The sequence below is a fragment of the Macaca nemestrina genome, chromosome 9 (genome assembly GCF_043159975.1).
Source record: "Macaca nemestrina isolate mMacNem1 chromosome 9, mMacNem.hap1, whole genome shotgun sequence".
Classification (NCBI taxonomy): domain Eukaryota; kingdom Metazoa; phylum Chordata; class Mammalia; order Primates; family Cercopithecidae; genus Macaca; species Macaca nemestrina.
In genome coordinates, this window is record NC_092133.1 from 120,605,934 (window position 1) to 120,628,639 (window position 22,706).

Consider the following 22,706-nt stretch of genomic DNA (forward strand, 5'->3'; position numbering starts at 1 on the left):
TATACTTTTAATGATTAATCTCAAATTTGAACATTCAACAGTTGACTAGAATTTGTAATTTCTACCATACAGTACAAGAAATATAGAACCTTTATCTCTAATCGTGCCCTTCTGTCTTTTATATTATTATTATCAAGTATTTCAGTTGTTTTCTCCTAATATTTTTGCAGTTAACTCTTCATATTGTTTTATACAATTAATGCTTGTTTAGATTTACTCACATTTACCAATTTATTTGCTCATCATTCTTTCCCATATCTCAGTACTTCTTTCTGCATTTAATTTTCATTATTTCTAAGGATCTTTTGATCCTTTGTTCAGCAAGGATTATAGTGTACTTAGCATTAATATTGCACAACTTCATGTAAAACGCAATAACCTTCTAACTGTTTTCCACCCTCCCATCTTTTATGCTGAGGATCATATGTATTGCATCTATTATACATTATAAACTCATAACAGTGCTATAAATTTTAAGCTAATAAGAGGAAAGCTAGTATTTTATATGTACCTAGATGTTTATCTTCCTTTGCTCTTGATTCTTTCCTGAAGATCTAGCTTTCCAGCCCGAATTATTTCTCTTTAGCCCAAAAAACTTTATTTAGCTATTCTCCTACTGTAGGTATTTTGGCAATGAATTCTGTTTTCTTTATTTAAAATGTTTTTACATTGAATATAGAATTCCGGGTTGACAAGTTGTGTTTTGTTTTGTTTTCTCACTTTACAATTGCTCTGCAGGCGTTAATAATGTCTAAGAAAATAACCATTATTAGTCATTCCAAATGTTATTCCCCTGTATGTAGCTGTTTCTTTTCTGTCTGCTTTCAGCATTTTCTTTTAATCTTTGGTTTTCAACAGCTTGATTATTATGTACCTAAGTGTGGTTTCGATGTATTTATCCTGCTTGGATAAATAAATTAAGCATCTATAATCTGCATGTTTCACCAAATTTGGGAGATTTGGAGCCACTAAATATATCTTCAAATATTTGTTGTACCCCACTTTTTCTATCCTCTCCTTCTGCAATTCCAATTACTTGTATGTTAGACTTCTCGTTATTAACTCACGAGTCCCTAAATTCTGTCCATTTTGTAAAATTTTAAAAATCTTTCGGCTTTATGTTTTTTATTTGATACATCTTCAAGTTCACAGTTTTTTTCTGCCATCCTTGTTCTTCTATTAAGTACTTTCAGTGAAGTTTTAATTTTGGATGTTATATTTTTCAACTCAGGAATTTGTTTTCTTTTTCAAAATTTTCTCTTTGGTGGTATTTTCTTTTTTCATTTATTACAGCATATTTTTCTTCTTCATGTATAGTTATAATAACTGCTTTAACATCTTTGGCAATTCTGACATTTTGGTAATATTGGAATTGGTTTCAATCATCTTTTTTCTTGAGACTGAATCACATTTTCCTGTTTTTGTATACAATCCAAGTAATTTGGATTATATTGTAGACAGTGTGGATGTTATCTTCTGGGTTCTGATACATTCCCCTAAAGAATGCTGAGGGTTTTTTGTTGTTGGTGGTGGTTTTTTTTTGTTTGTTTGTTTTTTGTTTTTTTTCCCCACACAATTAACCTGTTTGGATTAAAACAGAAAATTATGTCTTTTTTAATTTTTTTATTTTTTTCAGGCCAAATCTTTGTTTTGTTCTATTATCTCTAGCTGGGCTATTTGCAGTCTGCCCCATGTATGTATCTCTCAGGGATGAGCCAGAGGTTTGTTCAGAGGTGGGTTTCATTTTTGTTTTTTGTTTTTATGTTTATGAGACAGGGTCTCCCTCTCTTGCCCAGGGTGGAGTGCGGTAACACAATCATAGCTCACAGCAGCCGCAAACTCCTAGGCTCAAGTGATCCTCTCATCTCAGCCTCCCAAGTAGCTGAGACTACAGGCTACACACCACCATGCCTGACTAATTTTTAAATTTTTTGTAGTGATGAGGTCTTACTATATTGTTAGGCGGGTCTTAACTGCTGGCCTCAAGTGGCCCTTCCTCCTTGGCCTCCCAAAGTGCTGGGATTACAGACATAAGCCATCATGCCTGGCTTGTTCAAAGCTTTTACTGTGATTTTAGAGTTTGTCTTTCTGATTTTTTTTCATCTGGGACCCCACCCAAACGCTGTCACTTGACTTCTCAAAGTCTTGATATTCTCACCTGTAAAATAAAACCTCCTATACAGTATGAGGATACTAAAATGAAAGTCTTCCCAGGATACCAGTACACCAGGCATCAAGTTCCAAACTAACTGTGAGTTAGAAACCATTTGCAGATTTTGCAAGGGGCATGTTTCACATTAGATGAATGTCTCTCGGCTTTTGAATCAGATCAAGGACAATAAATAAGGTCAGGGACTGAAGAGAAAAAACTGCTGAAGCCGACTCTAGAAAGAACTATTGCCATGGTTCTTATGGGAGAAGGGCAGCAGAAGCAATCCTCCTCAACTCAAAGCTAGGAAGGCAGGCTTCAATGGAGCTTGAATGTATTTGCTGTCCTTAGAAGACACAAAGGACTGGTGCTTGACTCATGCTTGAGGAAGCAAAAGGGGGCTGTGATGAGAAGATAGAATGACTTGATTGGGATCAGTCTGCACTTCCAGAGTTATTGGGGTAAAGGATGTGTAATTGTTTCCCGTAAACCATATGTGGCCCTGAGAGAGAGAGAGGTGAAACCAGTGTGGGGTCATTTTGGGTCCTGTCCAGTAGAGTGATCTGGAAGAACAAAGGACCCCTAACAGCAGGGAGAAGAAAGAGGTGAACTCCAGATTCATAGAACCTAAGGAAGGAGTAGCAAGTGACCACTCAGAGTAGAGAAGCATCTGCTTAGGTCAAGATACATCTACAAAAGAGAGGGTCCCGGCAATCAGAATCTCTAGAGAAGCTACATCAGTGCCCAAGGGAAGAAGAGAAGTTAGTTTTTCTGCCCTGTAGCACCATGGTGAAGCCACCCCACCAGGTAGGAACATCCTTGCCCCTCTATCCCTGCTGCCTTGTTCCTTGTGGAGATACAACCACTTGGGTGCTGGTAAGGGGGTGAGCAGAGAGAGCTCAAAGGTGAATCACTCTTTTTCATTACTCTCAACAAAGGGAAAAACCTTATGAATGAAGTTGGAAGCATTTTAACTCATATATATGTAATGTATATATTATATATACATATATACACGTGTGTGTGTGTGTGTGTGTGTGTGTGTGTGTGTGTGTGTGTGTATTTAGACGAAGTCTTGCTCTGCTGCCCAGGCTGGAGTGCAGTGGTGCGATCTTGGCTCACTGCAACCTCCATCTCCCGGGTTCAAGTTCCCAAGTGGCTGGGATTACAGGGGCGCGCTGCCACACTTGGCTAATTTTTTGTATTTTTAGTAGAGACACGGTTTCACCATGTCAGCCAGGTTGGTCTCAAACTCCTGACTTCAGGTGATCTGCCCACCTCAGCCTCCCAAAGTGTTGGGATTACAGGCATGAGCCACCTCACCTGGTAGTTATATTCTAAATGCTACTCTGAGGCTGTATTTGTAGCGATAGTAGGACTATGTTCCCAAGAATGAATAGAAAAGTCATGGGATTTTGTCATTTCCATTCAGAGCAGGGGAAGATTACATAGAGAATACATTTTTTTTTTAGATCTCTCTTTTTTTCTTCTTTTAAGTTTTTGAAGAGATAGAGTCTCACTATATTGTCCAGGCTGGTTTCAAACTCCTGGGCTCACCTGATTCACCCACCTTACCCTCCCAAAGTGTTGGGATTACAGGTGGGAGCCCTAGTGAATACATTTTAAATAGATGGGGGTAGATAAAAATACACTGTGTTTTGATTATTACAAATGGTTCTTAGTCAACATGCTGGTTACATATTTAAATGCTTGTGCTAGTAGATTCTCAGCAAATGATGATTCATGCCTCTCTTTTCTGATCTGAAATCCACATCTTGAGAACTGTACCTTTTGAGGTATGACAGAAGGCCAATATAAACACAGATATTTTCTTCTGTGTGGGAAGAAACTGCTAGGAAACTCTCGTCTTTTAGTCCGTCAGCTAGTTTGGCAAATTAATTGTCATTTTGAAAGCCTGGTCACCTAGGATGGAATTACTGGAATTCCACAATGCATACAATCATCTTAAAAATCAGGACAGACCTCTGACCAGGAACCCAGCTTATATGTCCAGAACCAGAGAATGTGTTGGAATCTTTACACAGAGGACCTTTACTCTCTATAATAATGTACATTTTTTCCATTTTTTATTTAATGCGTGTGTGTATATATATATATTCAACTTTTAGGTTTAGGGGTACATATGCAGGTTTGTTACATAGGTAAACTCATGTCACATGGGTTTGTTGTACAGATTATTTCATCACCCAGATACTAACGCTAGTTCCCATTAGTTATTTTCCCTGATCCTCTCCCTCCTCCCGCTCACCGCCCTAAGTAGGCCCCAGTGTGTGTTGCTCCCCTCTTTGTGTGCATGAGTTCTCATCATTTCGCTCCCACTTACCAAGTGACAACATGCAGTATTTGGTTTTCTGTTCCTACGTTAGTTTGCTAAGGATAATATTTTCCATTTTTAGATGATGAAATCCCTCCAGGTGGATTTTGGGTTCCTCAAACAATTGCTTCAGTTGAAGTTTGAGGACCGACTGAAAGAGGAATCTTTGAGTCTCTTCAACATTCTACATGACAGGATCCTGGAAATTGAAAAGCATTATCAACAGGTAAATGTTCTCTTACTTCTTTTGTTTTATGTGTGGGTCGATACTGTGCTAGATGTGTATGCAGTGCAGTTTAGAATTTAGTAACTTGTGAGGGCAGTGTAATTTGCATTAGTTGTATCTTACGTGGTAATTAATACATAGAGCTTCACTATTTGTCAGGGACTTGTGTAAGTACTTAGCATATGAACTGATTTAATTCTCACATTCACCTTACGAAGTAGGCACAATTATTTTCCCTCTTTTACAGATGAGAAAACTGAGGCACAGAAAGGCTAATAACTTGTTCAAGGTCACCAGTTAAAAAACAAGAGAGGCCAGGCACACATGCCTCTAATCCTGCCACTTTGGGAAGCCAGGATGGGAGCCTGGCTTGAAGCTGGGGGTTCAAGACCAGCTTGGGCAACATAGTGAGACCCTGTCTTTTCAAAGAATAAAAGCATGAGCCAGATGTGGTGTTGCAGACCTGTAGTCCCCAGCCACTTAGGAGTCTGAGACAGGGGAATCACTCGAGCCCAGGAGTTCAAGGCTTCAGTGAGCTATGATCACACCACTGCACTCTAGCCTGGGTGATAAGTCGAGACCCCCATCTCAGAAAAACAAAAAACAAAACAAACGGACATTACTATTATTTCTGTGCCATAAAAACAAACAAAAACCATCTTTTGCTGACCACACCATGTTAAGTACCATGCTAAGCCTTTAAAATATATTTACCCTTTAAATCTCTCAAAATGTGAAAATGGAAATCCTATTGTCTGTGATTTACAGATCAAGAAACAGCTTGCCAAGGTTAAGTAACTTGCTTAAGGTCAGACAGATAGTAAAGGGCACAATGATATTTAAATTCAATACCATCTGACTCTAAAGCCTATTTGAGGCTGGGAGGCGATGGCTCAGGCCTGTAATCCCAGCACTTTGAAAGGTTGAAGCGGGAGGATAGTCTGAGCCCAGGAGTTCGAGATCAGCCTGGGCAACAAAGCAATACCCCATCTCTGCAAAATAAATGTAAAAATAAATTTTTTTTAGAAAAGGATAAAGCGTATTTGTTGTTTATACTCCATGCTGAGATCAGAATTGATATCAGAATCATGGGTATTTTTTTTTTAAATGCACTCTCTTCTATTGTTAATCTAAACAGATCTAATCAAATTATTTGATTAATCAGAAAATAACTCTAGTTTGCAGATTAGCACTATAGATTTCTTTTCATGAGCATATTCCATTCAAAAAGTACAAGGACTAGAAGAAGATAGGCATCACAAATAGACTTTACAACTTTTAAAAACAGTTTTAGGAAGGCACTAAAAGACTTTACTCAAGTGAAAAATGAAATGAAGTGTTCAAATTATCTGTATATATTTTATCCATATGATCTCTCTATGGCTTTTGGTTAAGTAAAAATAAAATGTGTCATAATAGCTACAGGGTGGGAGAAATTATTATGAATTGAAGTTTTCAAGAGATTGTGATGATTCAGATGATGTTTTTTTTACTGAGTCCCTCCCTAGCAGGTGTGGGTCATATTTGGAAATACATTATGGTGCTTATTGCGTTTATTTTTATTTGCAGAATGAGGATAAGATGAGAAAATCCTTCAATCAGCAGTTAGCCGATGCCATAGCTGTTATCAAAGGAATGTACCAGGTGAGTTTTTGTTTTTGGTGCTATGGTTGTGGGCAAGGCTAGCTTCAGCTGCTGTGTGCAAGGAATGGGGATCACCTTGGCTTCCCAGTCTGTGTTTCCAGCTCTGAAGGCCTGTTTCCTCAATTTTCAGGTCACCTTAGAGGGATCAGGCCTAAGACTGTTTATGCTCACATTATAAAGCTTTCTAGAAACTGGAAAATTCTAATCTGATATTCAGGACACCTGGGCATGTATTAAAGTAATCCAAAGTTTATTTGGTGTGGTCATAGCTGAGTAGACGAAGGTCAGATGGTCCTAAGAGAGAGTTCAGAGAATCTGTAGTAAATTCCAGTTGGTGGATTAACTTTTGTAATGACAGGGACATTTTTATCTGCCAGACACATGCTTCATTTTCCTTCACAATGGGAAAATTCCTACCTTTAGTGGTTTTTTTAGACTCAGCAAAGACCTTGTTCTTCGTTTAGCATTTATAACTATATCCTCACCTTGCATTTCAATATACTTCCATAAGTAAATTTTTTGCATATTTCTTTTTGGGCACTGTTTGCAAGCTTCTTATCATAGCACTCAACACATTCTGTATTTAATTATGTAATTGCTTGTGAAGTGTCTTTGTTCCGTGCCAGACTGTCAACCTTAAGGATCTCCTGTGTGTTACTCTCTGCTGTGCCTCTGCCTTTAGCGCTGTGACTGGTACATAATTAACAACCAGCTACTGATTGCTAAATGCCTGAATGGTCACCTGTACCTGTGGCAGACAGTGCTGCCGCCTGCTCAAATGTCATTCTCTCCACTGCACATTCTCCCCACTGCTTTTTACTAACAGGGGCACTTCCAACTATAGAAACCAAAATGCTAGATTCTTCCTCTTCCAGCTCCCTTTTTAGCTATAGCACAGACATAGGCAAAGTCAGGTCCCTAACCAATGAGACCTGAAGGTGAGTTGGCTGTGAGATTTTGGGGGAGGTGGTTCTTTCTAAGTAAAAGGGACTCCTGAAGATATCACCTCACACTGGTCAGAATGGTTATTAAAAAGTCAAAAAAATAACAGATGCTGGTGAGGTTGCAGAGACAATGGAACACTTGCTTATACACTGCTGATGGGAATGTAAATTAGTTCAGCCACCGTGGAAAGCAGCTTGGAGACTTCTGAAAGAAATTGAAACAGAACTACCATTTGACCAAGCAATCCCTTTGCTGGGTATATATCCAAAGAAAGATACATCATTCTACCATAAAGACACATGCATGTGTGTGTTCATTGCAGCACTGTTCACAATAGCAAAGACATGAAATCAACCTAGATGCCCATCAACGGTGGACTGGATAAAAAAAAATGTGGTACATATACACCATGGAATATTACATAGCCATAAAAAAGAATAAAATCACATCCTTTGCAGTAACATGGAGGGAGCTGGAGGCCACTATCCTAAGCAAATTAATACAGGAACAGAAAACCAAATATTGTGTGTTCTTACTTGTAAGTGAGAGCTAAACATTGAGAACATATGGACACGAAGGGAACAGTAGACACGGGGGCCTACTAGAGAGTGGAGGGTGGAGGTTGGGAGGAGGGTGAGGATCAAAAACTACCTATTGAGTACTATGCTTATTACCTGGGTGATGGAATAATCTTACACCAAACCCCTGTGACATGCAATTTACCCATGTAATAAACCTGTACACGTACCCTCTGAATCTAAAACAAAAATTGAAAAGGAAAAAAAGGGTCTCATGGAAGACCCTTTCTATTTCTTTGCTTGATGTTTTATGTCTCCCTCTGATGCTTGGAATTGCCGTGGCCACTGTGAAACCAAACATTGAGATACTCTGGATGTGCTGAGGTAGCAAGGTAGAAACATGAGAAGCAGAGGGGTCCTTGGTAATGTCATTGAGCCATGAAAGTAACCCTGGACTTGCCCTGTCTCTGACCTCTTAAATTCATGAGATAACAACCCCTCAGTGTCGAAGCCACTGTTAGTTGGCTTTTCAGTTACTTGCAGCTGAAAACATCTCAGGACATATTGCTCTGCTAATGATCTCTGTGACTCTGTGCCAAACTGTGTTTCCAAAGGCACCTGTGACACTCTCTCCCACTTACCTGCTTTTGTGCAACGTTACGTCGCTTCTCTGCCATCAAGAGGTGGAATCTGATTCCCCTCCCTTGAATCAGGGCTGCCTTAGTGACTTGCCGATAAGCACAGAATGTGGAGGAAGTGAAGCTGAGTGACTTTTAAATTAAGGTCGAAAGAAGTCTTGCAAGTTCATCCTTATTCTCTCTGAATGTTTGCCCTCTAGATTGTCCTTCCCTGAATTCAGCTACCATGCTGACAAAAGCTCATGCCATATGGAAGATCTACATGTGGGTACTACTGGGTCTCCAGGCTCATCTCAGCCCCTCCTTTGAGTCACCCCAGCCTAGGAGTCAAAAATATGAGTGGAGAAGCCTCCAGATGACTCGAGCTACCAGCCACGTAGAGTCTTTTTATGGAGGAGAGATAAGCCATCCCTGCTGTGCTTCTACTAATTCCCGACTCATTGAATTTGTTTTTTTTTCTTTGTTTTGCTTTTTATTTTGGGGTCTTTTTTTTTTTTTTTTTTTAGAGAGACAGGGGTCTCACTGTCTCCCAGGCTGGAATGTAGGGTGTGCTCATAGCTCACTGTAGCCTTAAACTTCTGGACTCAAGTGATCCTCTCGCCACAGCCTCCTGAGTAACTGGGACTACAGGCATGTGCCAGCACACCCAGTTAATTAAAAAAAATATATATATATATACACACACACACACACACACGTATATATATATAGTAGACATGGGATCTTGCTATGTTATCCGGGCTGGTCTTGAACTCCTATCCTAAAGTAATCCTCCTGCCTTAGCATTCCAGAGTGCTAAGATTACAACCATGAGCCACTGTGCTGGCCTAATTAATATTTAATGGAAGAAGACAGAAGGAAGAAAGAGAAAGAGGGAAGGAGGGAAAATGAGTATTATCTGTAGCAGTTTTATATATATTGATTTTGTAACCAAACATCTTGCTAAATTCTTGTGTTTGTTTTAATAATTTTTCTATAGACTCTTTGGGGCTTTCTATGTAAACAGTTATGCAATTGAGAATACATATTTTTGTCACTTCATTTTTCATCCATAAACCATGTAATCATTTCAGCAGTGCCCTGTCTGGAGCAGCTGCTGCAAAGATGCTGGATGCAGCAGGGGAGACATGACCAGGGTTGTACACTCTACTAAGCCGGCAGGAGCCAAGAACAAGCAGGAATGGTGCCCACCTTCTGAGTTGGTGATAGGGGAGCTCCATGCTCCTAGAGGCAGCTGCAGCTGCCCAGCCATGGCTGCACACCCAGGGATCCCTGTGCTCTTGGGGGCCCAGGAAGCCCCCCTGCCTCCACAGGCTCAGAAGTGCCTGCTCCTGCTGCCTGGCCTTTCCTTATTCCTGGCACCCACTCTTATTTTGGAGCAAAGTTGTGGCCAAGCCTGGGCACTGTCATGCCCTGGCCAGGTGTGTGTGTGCTTGGGATGGTGCTGACACACCAGGCCCCTGCTGCTTTGGTGCCCTCCAGACTTTGAGTGCCAGCGAGCACAGGAGGGAGGCCATGGGGGCACTGAGGGTGGCACAGCACAGGCCTGCAGGTATCCCTTGGCATGAACAGCCTGGGCACCGTGAACAGCAGCAGGAAGTGACAGGCTCCTGAGTGGAAAGGGATGTGTCACTGCTGAAGCCCCACCTTCAAGCCAGGGATGGCCTGAAGCCTGGGGGCCAGGCTGCCAGTTCCACAGACTGGAGTGAGAACTTATGGTGCTTTTTTCAGGCCCACCTGTGGCTGCACATTGACCAGTCGGCATGCACTTCCTCCCCTCTGAAGCCCATAAAAACCCTAGACTCAGCCAGACTCTGGCAGAGGTCGGGATGACCTGCCTGCAGAGAGGAGTTATTCACTGTGGGGTTTTCTCTCAGCTGAGAGCTGAACAGATATCAGGATGACCTGCCTGCAGAAAGGAGCTACCCACTGTGGGTCTCCTCTTATCTGGGAGCTGAGCAGATGCCGGGATGACCTGCTTGCAGAAAGGAGCTACCAACTTCAGATCTCCTGAGAGCTGTACTGTTGCTGAATAAAGCACCTCTTTGCATTACTCACCCTCCAATAGTCTGCATATCTCATTCTTCCTGCATGTGGGACAAGAACTCAGGACCCACCAAATGGTGGGACTGAAAAAGCTATAAGGCAAACAGGGCTGAAACACACCCCTCACTCACCACACTGTAGGCAACAAGAAGGAGAGAAGAGCTGCAGCCCTTGGGGAAGCCCAGACCTAGAAGCTCCCTGAGCCAGTGTTGTGACACCCTCTTTGGGGCTCTGCAGTTCCTGGTGTCTCCAAACTTCCAGGTACCACTGTGTTCCCCAGTGCCAGCAGTGGAAGCCACTTGTGGTATACCTGGTCCAGCTGCAGCCTTGCAGGGAGCTGGCGCCCTTGCTGGCACCTGGAACTGCCCATCCCCCTGCAGCTGGCATGCCTAGCTGTGTGTAGTGGCTGGACCCTGCACTCACTCATGCACCCCTTGTCACTGTGCACCTGGCTTGCCCTTGGCAGGCATGGGATCCAGGCTGGTAGCATGAGCTGAGCACAGCCTGCCAGGTCAAGCGGGTGGAATGAGCCTAGCAGGCCTGAGCAAAACTCAGGCAAAAGTGCCACTGACCACAGAGGTTTCTGGCTGGCAAAGCAACACCCCAAGGATCCTGTGGCAGCATGGTGGCACATGCTTGTAGTCCTAGCTACTGAGGAAGCTGAGGTGGGAGGACTGCTTGAACCCAGGAGTCTAATGTGAGTGAGCCATGATTGTGCCAGTACACTGCAGCCTGAGTGACATAGCATGACCTTGTCTCTAAAAGAAAAAAAAAAAGATGCATTTAATCTATCTTATCCAGTATTATTCTTGTTTATAATGAGAGAATAAGTCAGAATTTTGTTTTTTAAAAACATGTTTTTGGCCAGGCGTGGTGGCTCATGCCTATAATCCTAGCGCTGTGGGGGGCCAAGGCAGGCAGATCGCTTGAGCTCAGGAGTTTGAGACTAGCCTGGGCAACATAGTGAGACCCTGCCTCTACAAAGCATACAAAAAGATTAGCTGGGCATGGGGGCATGCGCCTGTGGTCCCAGCTACTCGGAAGGCTGAGGTGGGAGGATCACTTGAGCTCAGGAAGTTAAGGCTGCAGTGAGCCGCGATCATGCCACTGCACTTCAGCCTGGGTGATAGAGCGAGACCCTGTGTCAAAACAAACAAACAAACAAAAACCACATGCTTTTATAGTTCTTTGTGTCGTCCACAATTTCTGGGACATTGATCTTTTTCTAATATATATCACATGGTCAAAACTATAGCTAAATAATGAATATTACTCTTTGTCCATACACTTTATACTTCTAGGAGTAGAAAGCCATGGAAGGATTAAATTCTTCATGTTCATCAGTTTTTCGTAAATATGTGTTAAATATGCTTAATTGTGGTTAGTTGACTTATGAAAAAATTGTTTATATTAAAGTCATTATTGGAATCTTTGCTTTGGCTTGTTGGCATCACTTTGATCCATGACCTCAGACAGCCTTGCAAATCCTGGCCACCCAGTTTGTTAAGGCTTAGTCATAAGGAAGAACAGAGGAAAGTTGAAAATAAAACGAAGTGTTGTATACACTTTTTGTAGATTGACAAGTATAAATGACTCTCTGCTGCCCTCTGGAGACCAGTTAAGGACACAAGTACCTGTACTTTTTTTTTCAGCTATGAACAAGTTTCTAAATTTATTTAACTTTTCTTTTGGTCAATCGAATACAGCAAAGATATAGAGTTGTATGTGATTATCTTTATAGCATCTGTCTTGCTAGAGTCTCTCTCTCTGTTGGCTAATGTGAGAGGCTACGTGAGAGGAAACCCATGTGGCAAAGCTGAGTGTAGCCTCTGGCTGACAAGAAGAAACTGAAGCCTCCAGTCCTATAGCTGAAAAAAAAGTGGATTTTTCTACAACCTGAGTGAGCTTGGAAGCAGATCCCTTCACAGTTGCTCTTCAGATGAGACCACAGCCCTGAACACCACCTTAATTGCAGCCTTGGGAGACCCTAAACAGAGGACTTACCTGAATTCCTGACCAATAGAAACTATGAGATAATGTGTGTGTGTGTGTGTGTGTGTGTGTGTGTATTTTAATTTAATTTTTTTTTCTTTTTCGTTAGTGACAGGGTCCTACTATATTGCCCAGGCTGATCTCAAACTCCTGGCCTCAAGTGATCCTACCACTTCAGCCTCTCCAAGTGCTGGGATTATAGGTGTGAGGCACTGTGCCTGGCCAAACGTGTGTGTTTTAAGCCACTACATTTGGGGTAAAACTTTTATGCAGCACTAGATAACAAATTCATCCTTCATATTTAGTGAGCCATCAAATCCTACCAGTTTTTTGTTGTTGTTTGGTTTGGGTGTTTGTTGTTGTTGTGTTTGATATAGGATCTTGCTCTGTCGCCCAGACTGGAGTGCAGTGGCACCATCTCTGCTCACTACAACCTCTGCCTCCTAGGCTCCAGCAACCGTCCCACCTCAGCCTCCCAAATCGCTGAGATTATAGGCATGAGCCACCATGGCTGGCTGTCCTGCCAGTTTTTTATCTCCTAAATTCGTGTCTTGTTATTTTGCCTCTGAGCCAGGTTGGGTAGTCAGCATTGCTCACCTGGCCTGTGGCTGGTACCTTCTTATCCCTTTTGGTCTTCATTAAGTCCATCGTTTGCCCAGGCAACTGGGTGGTCATTCAAAACACAAGTCTGACCACATCCTGCCCTGTTTAAATCCTTCAGTGTTTCCTCCATGCCTTTAGGGAGAAGTTTAAGTGCCTTAGCATGGCTTAGAAGGTCCTTTCATGTCTTCACTTTTATCTGTTTCCACTTCTTAGCCAAAACTTTACCCTCCTGCAATACTGGGCCGTCACCTGCTTCTCTCAGCTCACCTCAAGTTATTAACCTCCTCCCTGGAATTTTTGCATAATGTCCCCCTTTGCTCTTTCTCTGCTGACTAATAGCTACAGTGAATTGTGTCACATTTACCCAGTACATGTTGATCTGTCCACTAGACTGTTCCTGCAGAGCAGGGACCGAATCTTGCTCATCTTTGTATTCTCATAGCAGACTGCGTGACATAATAGGTTTTTGACAAATTTTGTTGAATAAAGGGTTGAATATGATCAAGAAGAGTGTCAAGATAACTTGACCTACACCATGGTGCTGGAAATAGAACATGAATTCCTAGTGGAAATTTCCTAGAATAAAGGCAATCCATAATGTCAAGGTCTTTAACTGTTCTTTCACTCACGTCTGGATTCATTTCATCCATCCATTGTCTGATTTTCCAGCAGAGGCCCAGAGCCGGTCCTTGTACCCATTGTGTGTAATCTAGTGGTCAAGAGAGATAACAAACTTAGCAATTAAGTCCACATTGGAGGTTTGTACCCAGTGGCTGCAAACTCTCTGGCAGTTTGGGTGAATAGTTAAGGAAGACTTTTAGGAAAAGGTGATTCCTATGCTGAGCCTTGAAGGACAATGAATATTTGGGGGAGATGGGGAGAAAACAGGGAAAGAGAAGAGAGAGTGAAGGAGAGGTGATAAAAGAGATTTTGAGGAATTGGTTCATGCAATTATGGGGGCTGGCAAGTTTGAAATTTGCAAGGCAGGCCAGCAGGCTGGAGACCCAGGAAAGGCTTGATGTTACAGCTTGAGTCCGAATGCAGTCCTCTAGGAGAATTTCCTCTTCCTCAGAGAATCTGTCTTTTTCTGAGAAGGCCTTCAACCTATTGGGTGAGCTCCATCTACATGATGGAAGTCTGAAGATTAATCTGCTTTACTCAGAGCCACTGATTTTAATATTTATCTCATCTAAAAATGCCAGCAACATCTAACATTTGAAAAAGAGTACCATGACCTAGCCAAGTTGATGCATACAATTAATCATCACAGATACATATATGTGACTATATAGATATGTGTGAATGTGTATGTGTAAGTGTGTAGATACATTTATGTATATCCTAGTTCTGTCTATGGAGAGCGCCTAGAGGAAGTGACACTCCTATAGCAATGAGTACACCTAGAATTCAGCTTTTAGATTTAAATGATATTCTACACTCAAAGAATCCAGGGCTTTTTGGAGGAGTAGCCAACTCCAGGGCAGTGACAGGGAAAATGGAAGAAAGGCCTGCAATATTTTGTCATAACCAAAGCAAGGAAATGCTCAAAAAATTATGAAGGTGTGTCAGAACACGGGAGTCAGCTGGTAGGGGCTTCCTTCATTCCACTTGGCCAATCTGGGAAAATGCATGCCTCAAAATAAGCAACGATAATCATGAATTGTAACCATTTGAGTAAAATAGGAATCCATGAGCTCACCGTCATAAGTAAATAAGTGAATAATGCATTTATTTATTTTTGGAAAAGGTTTATCTTACAGAAGTACTAACATATCTCCCTACAAATGCATATTAATACTTTAAATGGGAATAAATACATATTAAGGACTATAACATGTATTAATTAGTATAATACTTATTAATTAACTTTACAATGAAGAAAGTTGATACTAACACCTTCTTAACTAAATGATAAAAGTTAATATCTCTATTATAATAACCTTCATTATCTAAAAAGGTTAATATATCACCTTTGAAGTAAGCAATTGACTTGCTTCCCACCCAATATTGTCATAGTCAATCTAAATGTTCACAGAGTAATTATTCAGTTTAAATGTTGCAAACTAACAGCTGGACCTTAATGAGAATGATGGCACCAAAATATAGAAATTTTATTTTAGAAAGTTAATGAGACAACTGAAATTCCAAAAACATTTTCCTTGAACAGCAGGCAGTAACTATTTTGACGTTGTTACGGAACCCAAGCTGGAATTTCAAACTCCTGTGTTTGATAAGTGAATGGTGCAGCCTGATTGAACTTTGTCATACTCAGGCCCTCAGGCCTGGATGCCTGTTGCTCCTGTGAACTTAATAGTTGTCAGAAAGAACCTCTCGATGAAGGACAAGCGGTCACATGATTAGGTTGGGATTTAAACTAAAGGGTAATACATTTTTCAGTAAGCCACCCTAAGATGGGATGTTAAAATGGGACTCTTGGGTTTCAGTTTCATCCACAGCTCCAAAAGTAAAGAACTAAATACTGTTCAAAAGTGAGGTATGTCTGGGCGTGGTGGTTCATGCCTGTAATTCCAGTGCTTTGGGAAGCTGAGACAGGAGGATGGCTTCAGCCCAGGAGTTAGAAGCTGCAGTGAGCTACGATCATGCCACTGTACTCCAGCCTGGGTGACAGAGCGAGATGCTATCTAAAAAAAAGAAAAAGAAAAAATAGATGCCAGCAGGATATTCTTTGCAGGACATTCCAGGACTTGGTGGAACAGCTTAATTGGCCAGTACTAGCCCATCATCCATCTCCAGGAAATATAAGAGCTATCTTGAATTTGGAAATGAACAAGACTGGTCAAGAGGACCATTTTGGGGAAAGCAGGCAGCATGGAGTGCTGACCCATAAATAGGAGAGAGAAAGAGAGTATTTCTCCTTCCAGCCAAGCAAGAGTGGAGTCTTGGACCACTTGGAGAGCTTGATGAGCATCCCTGGGTCTGAGGAATATGAGGACTGGTGTGGGACTTGCCAGGAAAATTCCACAGAAGGGCAGGAGGGCTGATAGAGCAGAAGCCTGCTGACAAGGACCATCTGGAGAGGTGACAGGATGCCAGCAGAAGGGCAGGTCCTAGGATAGAAGCCAGGCAGGCACTGCTCCTGTGAAGGGCATTGCAGGAGGCCAGGCCAGCATGGACCCCCCTGGGAACCAAAGGCAGCAGGTTACTGTCAACTGACACTTGTTTCTGTTCCCTTAACATTTCTCCCTCTCCTCTGCACCAGACCATTGGAAAATCTCAAATTGTAGAAATAAAAGGAAGAGAGGCTCAACCCTTCTCCTCCACTGCAGACTGCCAAGTCTAAGGGGGGCCAGAGTGGTGGGAGGACAGAAGCATTAATGGGTGAGAGTTGGCTAGACTAGAATTTTTGTTTTGGTTTTGGATTTTGCTTTCTTCCCATTTTCTTTATTCCTTTTATTTTGTTGTCATTGTCTAAGATTAAAGTTGTTGTTACTAAGTTAAAAAAATAAAGCCATGATACCTTCCTGAAAGTTTTAAAAGGTGGGAACTATGAGACTAGAGACTAGATTTGCAGGGACAGTGTGGAAAAATCACACTGCTTTCTGCTATCTCCCACAGAGTCCCACTCATTCCATAAACACTAGTGAAACATCAGAAACATTCCAGAAGATGAAGAAAAATGAATCCGTTGTATTTGGACCTTACAACTATTTTGTGAAAAGTCAAAAATAAATCCCTCCAGGTGGATTTTGGGGTTCCTCAAACAATTGCTTCAGCTGAAGTTTGAGGACTGACTGAAAAAGGAATCTTTGAGTCTGCACTAATAAAATGAGGTGAGGAAGCATGTAAAAGTAAAACTTTTTTGTTCTTCCAAAGAATTGTGGCCCTCCCTGCCCTGAAGTCCAGAGTGGTTGAGCCCATCCAGAAGGCAGGCTGGCTCATCAAGCACCTCTCAGCGTGGTACCTGGGTGAGATTTTAAATGAGTTTCCCAGGGCACTTCTGTGACATGCTCTGACAAAGACGACTTGGTGCCAGGCAGAGCATCATTCCCTAAACAGCCTGCATGACTTTCTCATTATTTTTTAGTGCGTTGGTCTCTGGGCTGTCATGCCATCTTTGTTTTGTTGGCTTTTTAAAAACTTTTGTTTTAGATTCAGAGGGTATATGTGCATGTTTGTTACCTGGGTATATTGCATAATGGTGAGGATTGGGCTTCTAGTATATCCATCCCCCAAATATTGAACATTGTATTCAACAGGTAATATTTCAGCCCTGGTCTCCCTGCCACCTTTTTCCCTTTTGGAGTCCCCAGTGTCCATTATTTTCATCTTTATGTTCATGTGTACCCGTTGTTTAGCTCCCACTTAGAAGTGAGAACATGTGGTATTTAGTTTTCTGTTCCTGCATTAATTTGCTTAGGATAATGGCCTCCAGCTCCATCCGTGTTACTGCAAAGGACATGATTTCATTCTTTTTAATGGCTGCATAGTATTCCATGGTGTATATATTAATATATTACATTTTCTTTATACAGTCAACCATTGATGGACACTTAGGTTGGTTCTATGACTTTGCCATTGTGAATAGTACTGTGATAAACATACAATTGCAGGTGTCTTTTTAAAGAGTAAAATAAACCCAACCTATTCAGAGCATAAAAATTACTTAGAAAGTAAGCAAATAATAAAGTGACCCCAAGAAGAATGTTCACAAGATAGAGAAAGGACATAGAGGTAGAAGGTGGGTGGGTGGGAGGCCTGTGCTAAGGCTTCCAGAGTAGCTGGCATCTGGATTTGAATGACAAACAGCCACAACAGGACTAAGTGCTAGGTTATAATACTTGCTGGGGGCTGTCTGTGTGTTGTAGGCACTGTCCAAAATTGTTTACATGCATTATCTTATTTAATTCTCACAATTCAGGTACTAGTATTAATAGTCCCATTTTACAGATGTTATCATCTGAGACACTCGGGGTTTAAGAAACTTGTTCAAGGTCCCAAGCTGACAGAGCTGGTCTGCAGACTCAGGCTATTCCACTCTAATACCATTCTGCTAGAATGACAAGCAAGAGCTTGTTGGGTTGGCTAACAGGGAACTCCCAAGTGCTAAGGCACAGAGACCTGTGGCAACGTGGTGTTTCTGAGAAGTTGGATGCTGAGTGTATCAGTATTGATAAAATGCCCAGTTTGGGTGAAGAAAGAGGAGAGAAGACTGGCATGAGTTGCTGGCCAGGTAAGCTGGCAGCAGATCAGGAAGGCTGCGTTTTGTATACCATGCTAAGGGAGCTGGATGTTAGCCCGTAGGAGGAGATGGGGAGAGCTGCATTTTAGAAAGGTTATTTGGCTACTGGATGAAGATTGGAGAGAAGTGACAAAACAAGAGGCAGGGAGGCTAGTTAAGAAGCTTTTACAATATCCAGGTGAACAAGGCAAGTACTGAGATTGTAGTGGAACAGGAAAGAAGGTGATGGGGTTTGGTAGAGATTTAGGGGTAGGTCGAACAAATTTGGTTAGTTGATGAAGGAGAATAAGGGGCTTAAAAGGGTTTTCTGGCTTATGCTGCTGTTAATTAGGGAATGTAGAAAGGATGACAGTGAAGATGTTGAACTCTGTTTGGATCTGTTAGATATGTGATGCCTAGTAACACTTAAGGGCCCTGGTGGAATAAATGTGTGTTGAGTAGAGTCTTTGAGCTATAGACATATGTAAGAATAGATGTAACGACTAGATCTACATAATCAATACTCTTGTTTAAAATCATCAAATTTAAGGCCAGGCGCAGTGGCTCTGTAGTCCCAGGACTTTGGGAGGCTGAGGCAGGCGGATCCCTTGAGCTCAGGAGTTTGAGACCAGCCTAGGCAACATGGCAAAGCCCTGTCTCTGCAAAAAATACACAAATTAGCCAGGCATGGTGGTATGTGCCTGTAGTCCCAGCTACTTGGGAGGCAGAGGTGGAGGCAGAGGTGGGAAGATCACTTGAGCCCAGAAAGCGGAGGTTGCAGTGAGCTGATTATACCACTGCACTCCAGCCTGGGTGATAGAGTGAGACTCTGTCTCAAAAACAAACAAACAAACAAACAAACAAAAAACCACCCAACTAAATTAAAAAACTAAATAAATAAAATCACAAAATTTTTAAAGTTGATACTGGATATTGTCATATGGAGTATTCCTTTTCACTCCTTTTAATTCTCCTGTACATTCATATATGATTTTTTTATACCGTGAAGATTATGCCAGTGCTGTTCATAGCTACCTTCATATATTATTATTCTTAGTCTGCTGATATTCATCATATTAGGACAATCTGAGTTTACAAATTTAACTCTTTTGAAATATAACATTAAGTGTATTAGCAGATATTACTAGGTTTTGCTATATTTCCTGTATGTTGTATGTACCCAAATATATTAGTAATAAACACACAAAGAATCAAATGGTTTCTTTATAATTTCAAAAAGAGTCCAAACTAAACCACAAGTTTTGCATAGCAGTGTTGAAAATGAGATTTTTAAATGCTGGAAGCAAGTAACATTATTCACTTTTAAAGCCTTTCATCCTTTTTTTGGTTTTGTAATATAATTCTTCAGAGTAATGAATGCAGATAGGAAGCACCTAAATACTTAAAACAAGCTGTCAAGGTATGTTACTTCTTTCAACGTCTCCATTCCAGTCTATTGAGGAAATTAGTTGCACCAATGATGTTTACTTCCTTTTCTACATATTCAAATTTTTACTGTCTTCCCTTCTAGAGGAATATTAAAGTAGGATATTCACAAATCATGATGTCAATTTACTATTAGGATTTACCATTATTACCTTTTCCAACTTTACTGATGTATAATTGACAAATATAAATTGTATATATTCAAGGTATACAATGTGATGATTTGAAATACATTGTATAATGATTACCACAATCAAATTAATTAACACATACTTCTAGTTATTACTGTGTGTGGGGTGGGGGACGGTGGCAGTAAGGACACAAGATCTGCTCTCTTGGCAAATTTCAAGTAAACAATACAGTGTTATTAACCATAGTCACCATGCTATACATTAGATTGCCAGAACTTATTCATCTTATGACTGAAAGTTTATACCCTTTGACCAACATCTCCCCATTTTTCCCATGCTCCAACCTCTGTCAACCACCATTCCTTTTTTTTTTTTTTTTTTTTTTTTTGAGACAGAGTCTCGCACTGTCACCCAGGCTGGACTGGAGTGCAGTGGTGCTATCTCAGCTCACTGCAACCTCCACCTTCCAGCTTCAAGTGATTCTCCTGCCTCAAACTCCCAAATAGCTGAAATTACAGGCGTCCGCCACCACGCTCAGCTAATTTTTTGTATTTTTAGTAGAGATGGGGGTTTCACATGTTGGCCAAGCTAGTCTCGAACTCCTGACCTTGTGATTTGCCCACCTAGGGCTCCCAAAATGCTGGGATTACAGGTGTGAGCCACCGCGCCCGGCCTGTCAACCACCATTCTACTCTCTGCTTCTTTAAGTTCAACTTTTTTAGATTCTACGTATTAGTGAGATAATACAGTATTTATCTTTTTATGTCTGGCTTATTTCACTTAGCATAATATCTTCCAGGTTCATCCATGTTGTCCCAAATGGCAAGATATCCTTCTTTTTATGGCTGAAAAATATTGTATTAATATATACATTATACATACCACCATTGTAAATATTCTATTGTGCGTGTGTGTGTGTGTGAGAGAGAGAGAGTGTGTGTGTGTGTGTGTGTGTGTGTGTGTGTATGTAACATTTTCTTCATTCATTCATCTGTTGATAGATATTTAGGTTGTTTCTGTATCTTGGCTATTGTGAATAATGCTGTAATGAACATAGGAATGCAAATATATTTAAGAGCATGATTTTATTTCCTTCGAATATATACCCAGAAGTAGGATAGCTGGATCATATGGCAGCTTTTAATTTTCTGAAGAACTTCCATACTATTTTCCATAATGGCTGTACCACTTTACATTCCCATCAACAGTGCACAAGGGTTGCCTTTTCTCCATACCCTTGCCAATACTTGTTGTCTCTTATCTTTTTGAAAATACTCATTCTGATAGCTCATTCTTATCATAATGAGGTAATTTCTCATTGTAGTTTTGATTTACATTTTCCTGATGATTGGTGATGTTTCATGTACCTGTTAGCGATTTGTATACCATCTTTGGAAAAATGTTTATTTGGGTCCTTGGCCCATTCTTTAATCTTTTCTTTTAAAAAAATTGTAGAGAAGGATGTCTTGTTATGTTACTCAGGCTGGTCCCAAACTCCTGGCCTCGAGTGATCCACCTGCTTCAGCCTCCCAAGTAGCTGGGATTATAGACACAAGCCACCATGCCTGGCATTTACTATTGCTTTATGAAACTTCTAATTTTGTTAATGCATTGTTTTTCTTGTTTTGTTCAACTGTGTATCTGTGTTCTCTTGCATCTCATTGAGCTTCTTAAAGATAATATTTTGAATTATTTGTCAGACGATTTGCAGATCTCCATTTTTTTGGAGTCAGTTACTGGAACTGTATTCGTTTTCTTGAGAGTGTCATGTTTGCCTGATTCTTCACTACCTATATAGCCTTATGTTGGTGTTTGTGCATTTGAATGAGCAAACACTTCCTTCAGTCATTACAGACTGGTTTTGCTAGGTAAATATTTTCTTCTTTTGGGTTCCTGAGCTGATAAGATTGCCTCCAGGATTGCAGTTGAGTAGGGCTGCAGCCGAGTTATGTGGCTGCTGCTGGGTCTGCAATGGGGTCCATGTTAGTGGGTCTATTACTAGGGGCTTGAACAGGCTTGCATCCTGTCTGGCCCCTGGAAAGAATAAACTGCTTCCAGGACCTTGGTCTGTAGAGTTGGTGCTGGGTAAAGAATATGCTTCAGGTTTCACAGTTGGGTTTGCAGATGGTGGGCCTGTTACCAGGCGCAGATAAGTGTTGTATTCCTTCAGGTCCCTTGGAGTGTTCCTGCTGGGTTACTGAGTTGGTCCCTGGGCAAGAAGAATTGGCCATGGACCATGGCTGACAGGCGCTTGAATGGAATTACAGGGCTGCGTCATGGCTTACACTGAGACTGGGGTCTGCAGACATACCTCCAGAGACACAGACAGGTGTGCCTCCTACTGGGCTCCTGGGCAAGCAGGACTGCTCTTGGATCATGGCTGAGTGGGCTGGAGCTGGGTCACGGGGCTACTTCAGGCTCCTCCATCAGACTGAGGTCAGCAGCCTGCCTCTAAAGACATTGATGGGCATGTTTCCTGGTAGATCTCTGGATGGACAGGACTGCTTCTGCCCAAGGCTAGGAAGGGACAGAACTAGGTGTAGGTCCAACCCAAGATCTGCAGTGGAATCAAGATCAGTGGGCCTGCCTTTGGGGCACAGAAAGGCATAGCTTTCATCAAACCCCTGGGTGGGCAAGACTGCTCTCAGACTGCAGCTGAGAGGGCTGGGGCCAAGTTAAAGGGGTATTTCAAGATCTGCTGTGAGACCGAGGTCAGCCGACCAGCTTCCGAGGGCACAAATAGGCCATAACTCCCAGCAGGTGCCTGGGCAGGCAGAACCGGTCTCAAATTGCAGCTGAAAGTGGGTTTGGTTGAGTTACAGAGCTGATTCAGGGTCCACAGCTGAGACTGAGG

General features: G+C 41.6%; 1 protein-coding gene across 1 annotated transcript in view; it reads left to right on the forward strand.

Annotated features, from left to right (window-relative positions):
• C9H10orf67 (chromosome 9 C10orf67 homolog) overlaps nt 1-22,706 on the forward strand; it is a 139,092-nt gene that overhangs the window by 19,189 nt on the left and 97,197 nt on the right. Inside the window, exons 4-5 of the mRNA XM_071068740.1 lie at nt 4,567-4,710; nt 6,280-6,354. Coding sequence (XP_070924841.1) covers nt 4,567-4,710; nt 6,280-6,354 — 219 coding nt within the window. The remainder of the gene's footprint in view (nt 1-4,566; nt 4,711-6,279; nt 6,355-22,706) is intronic.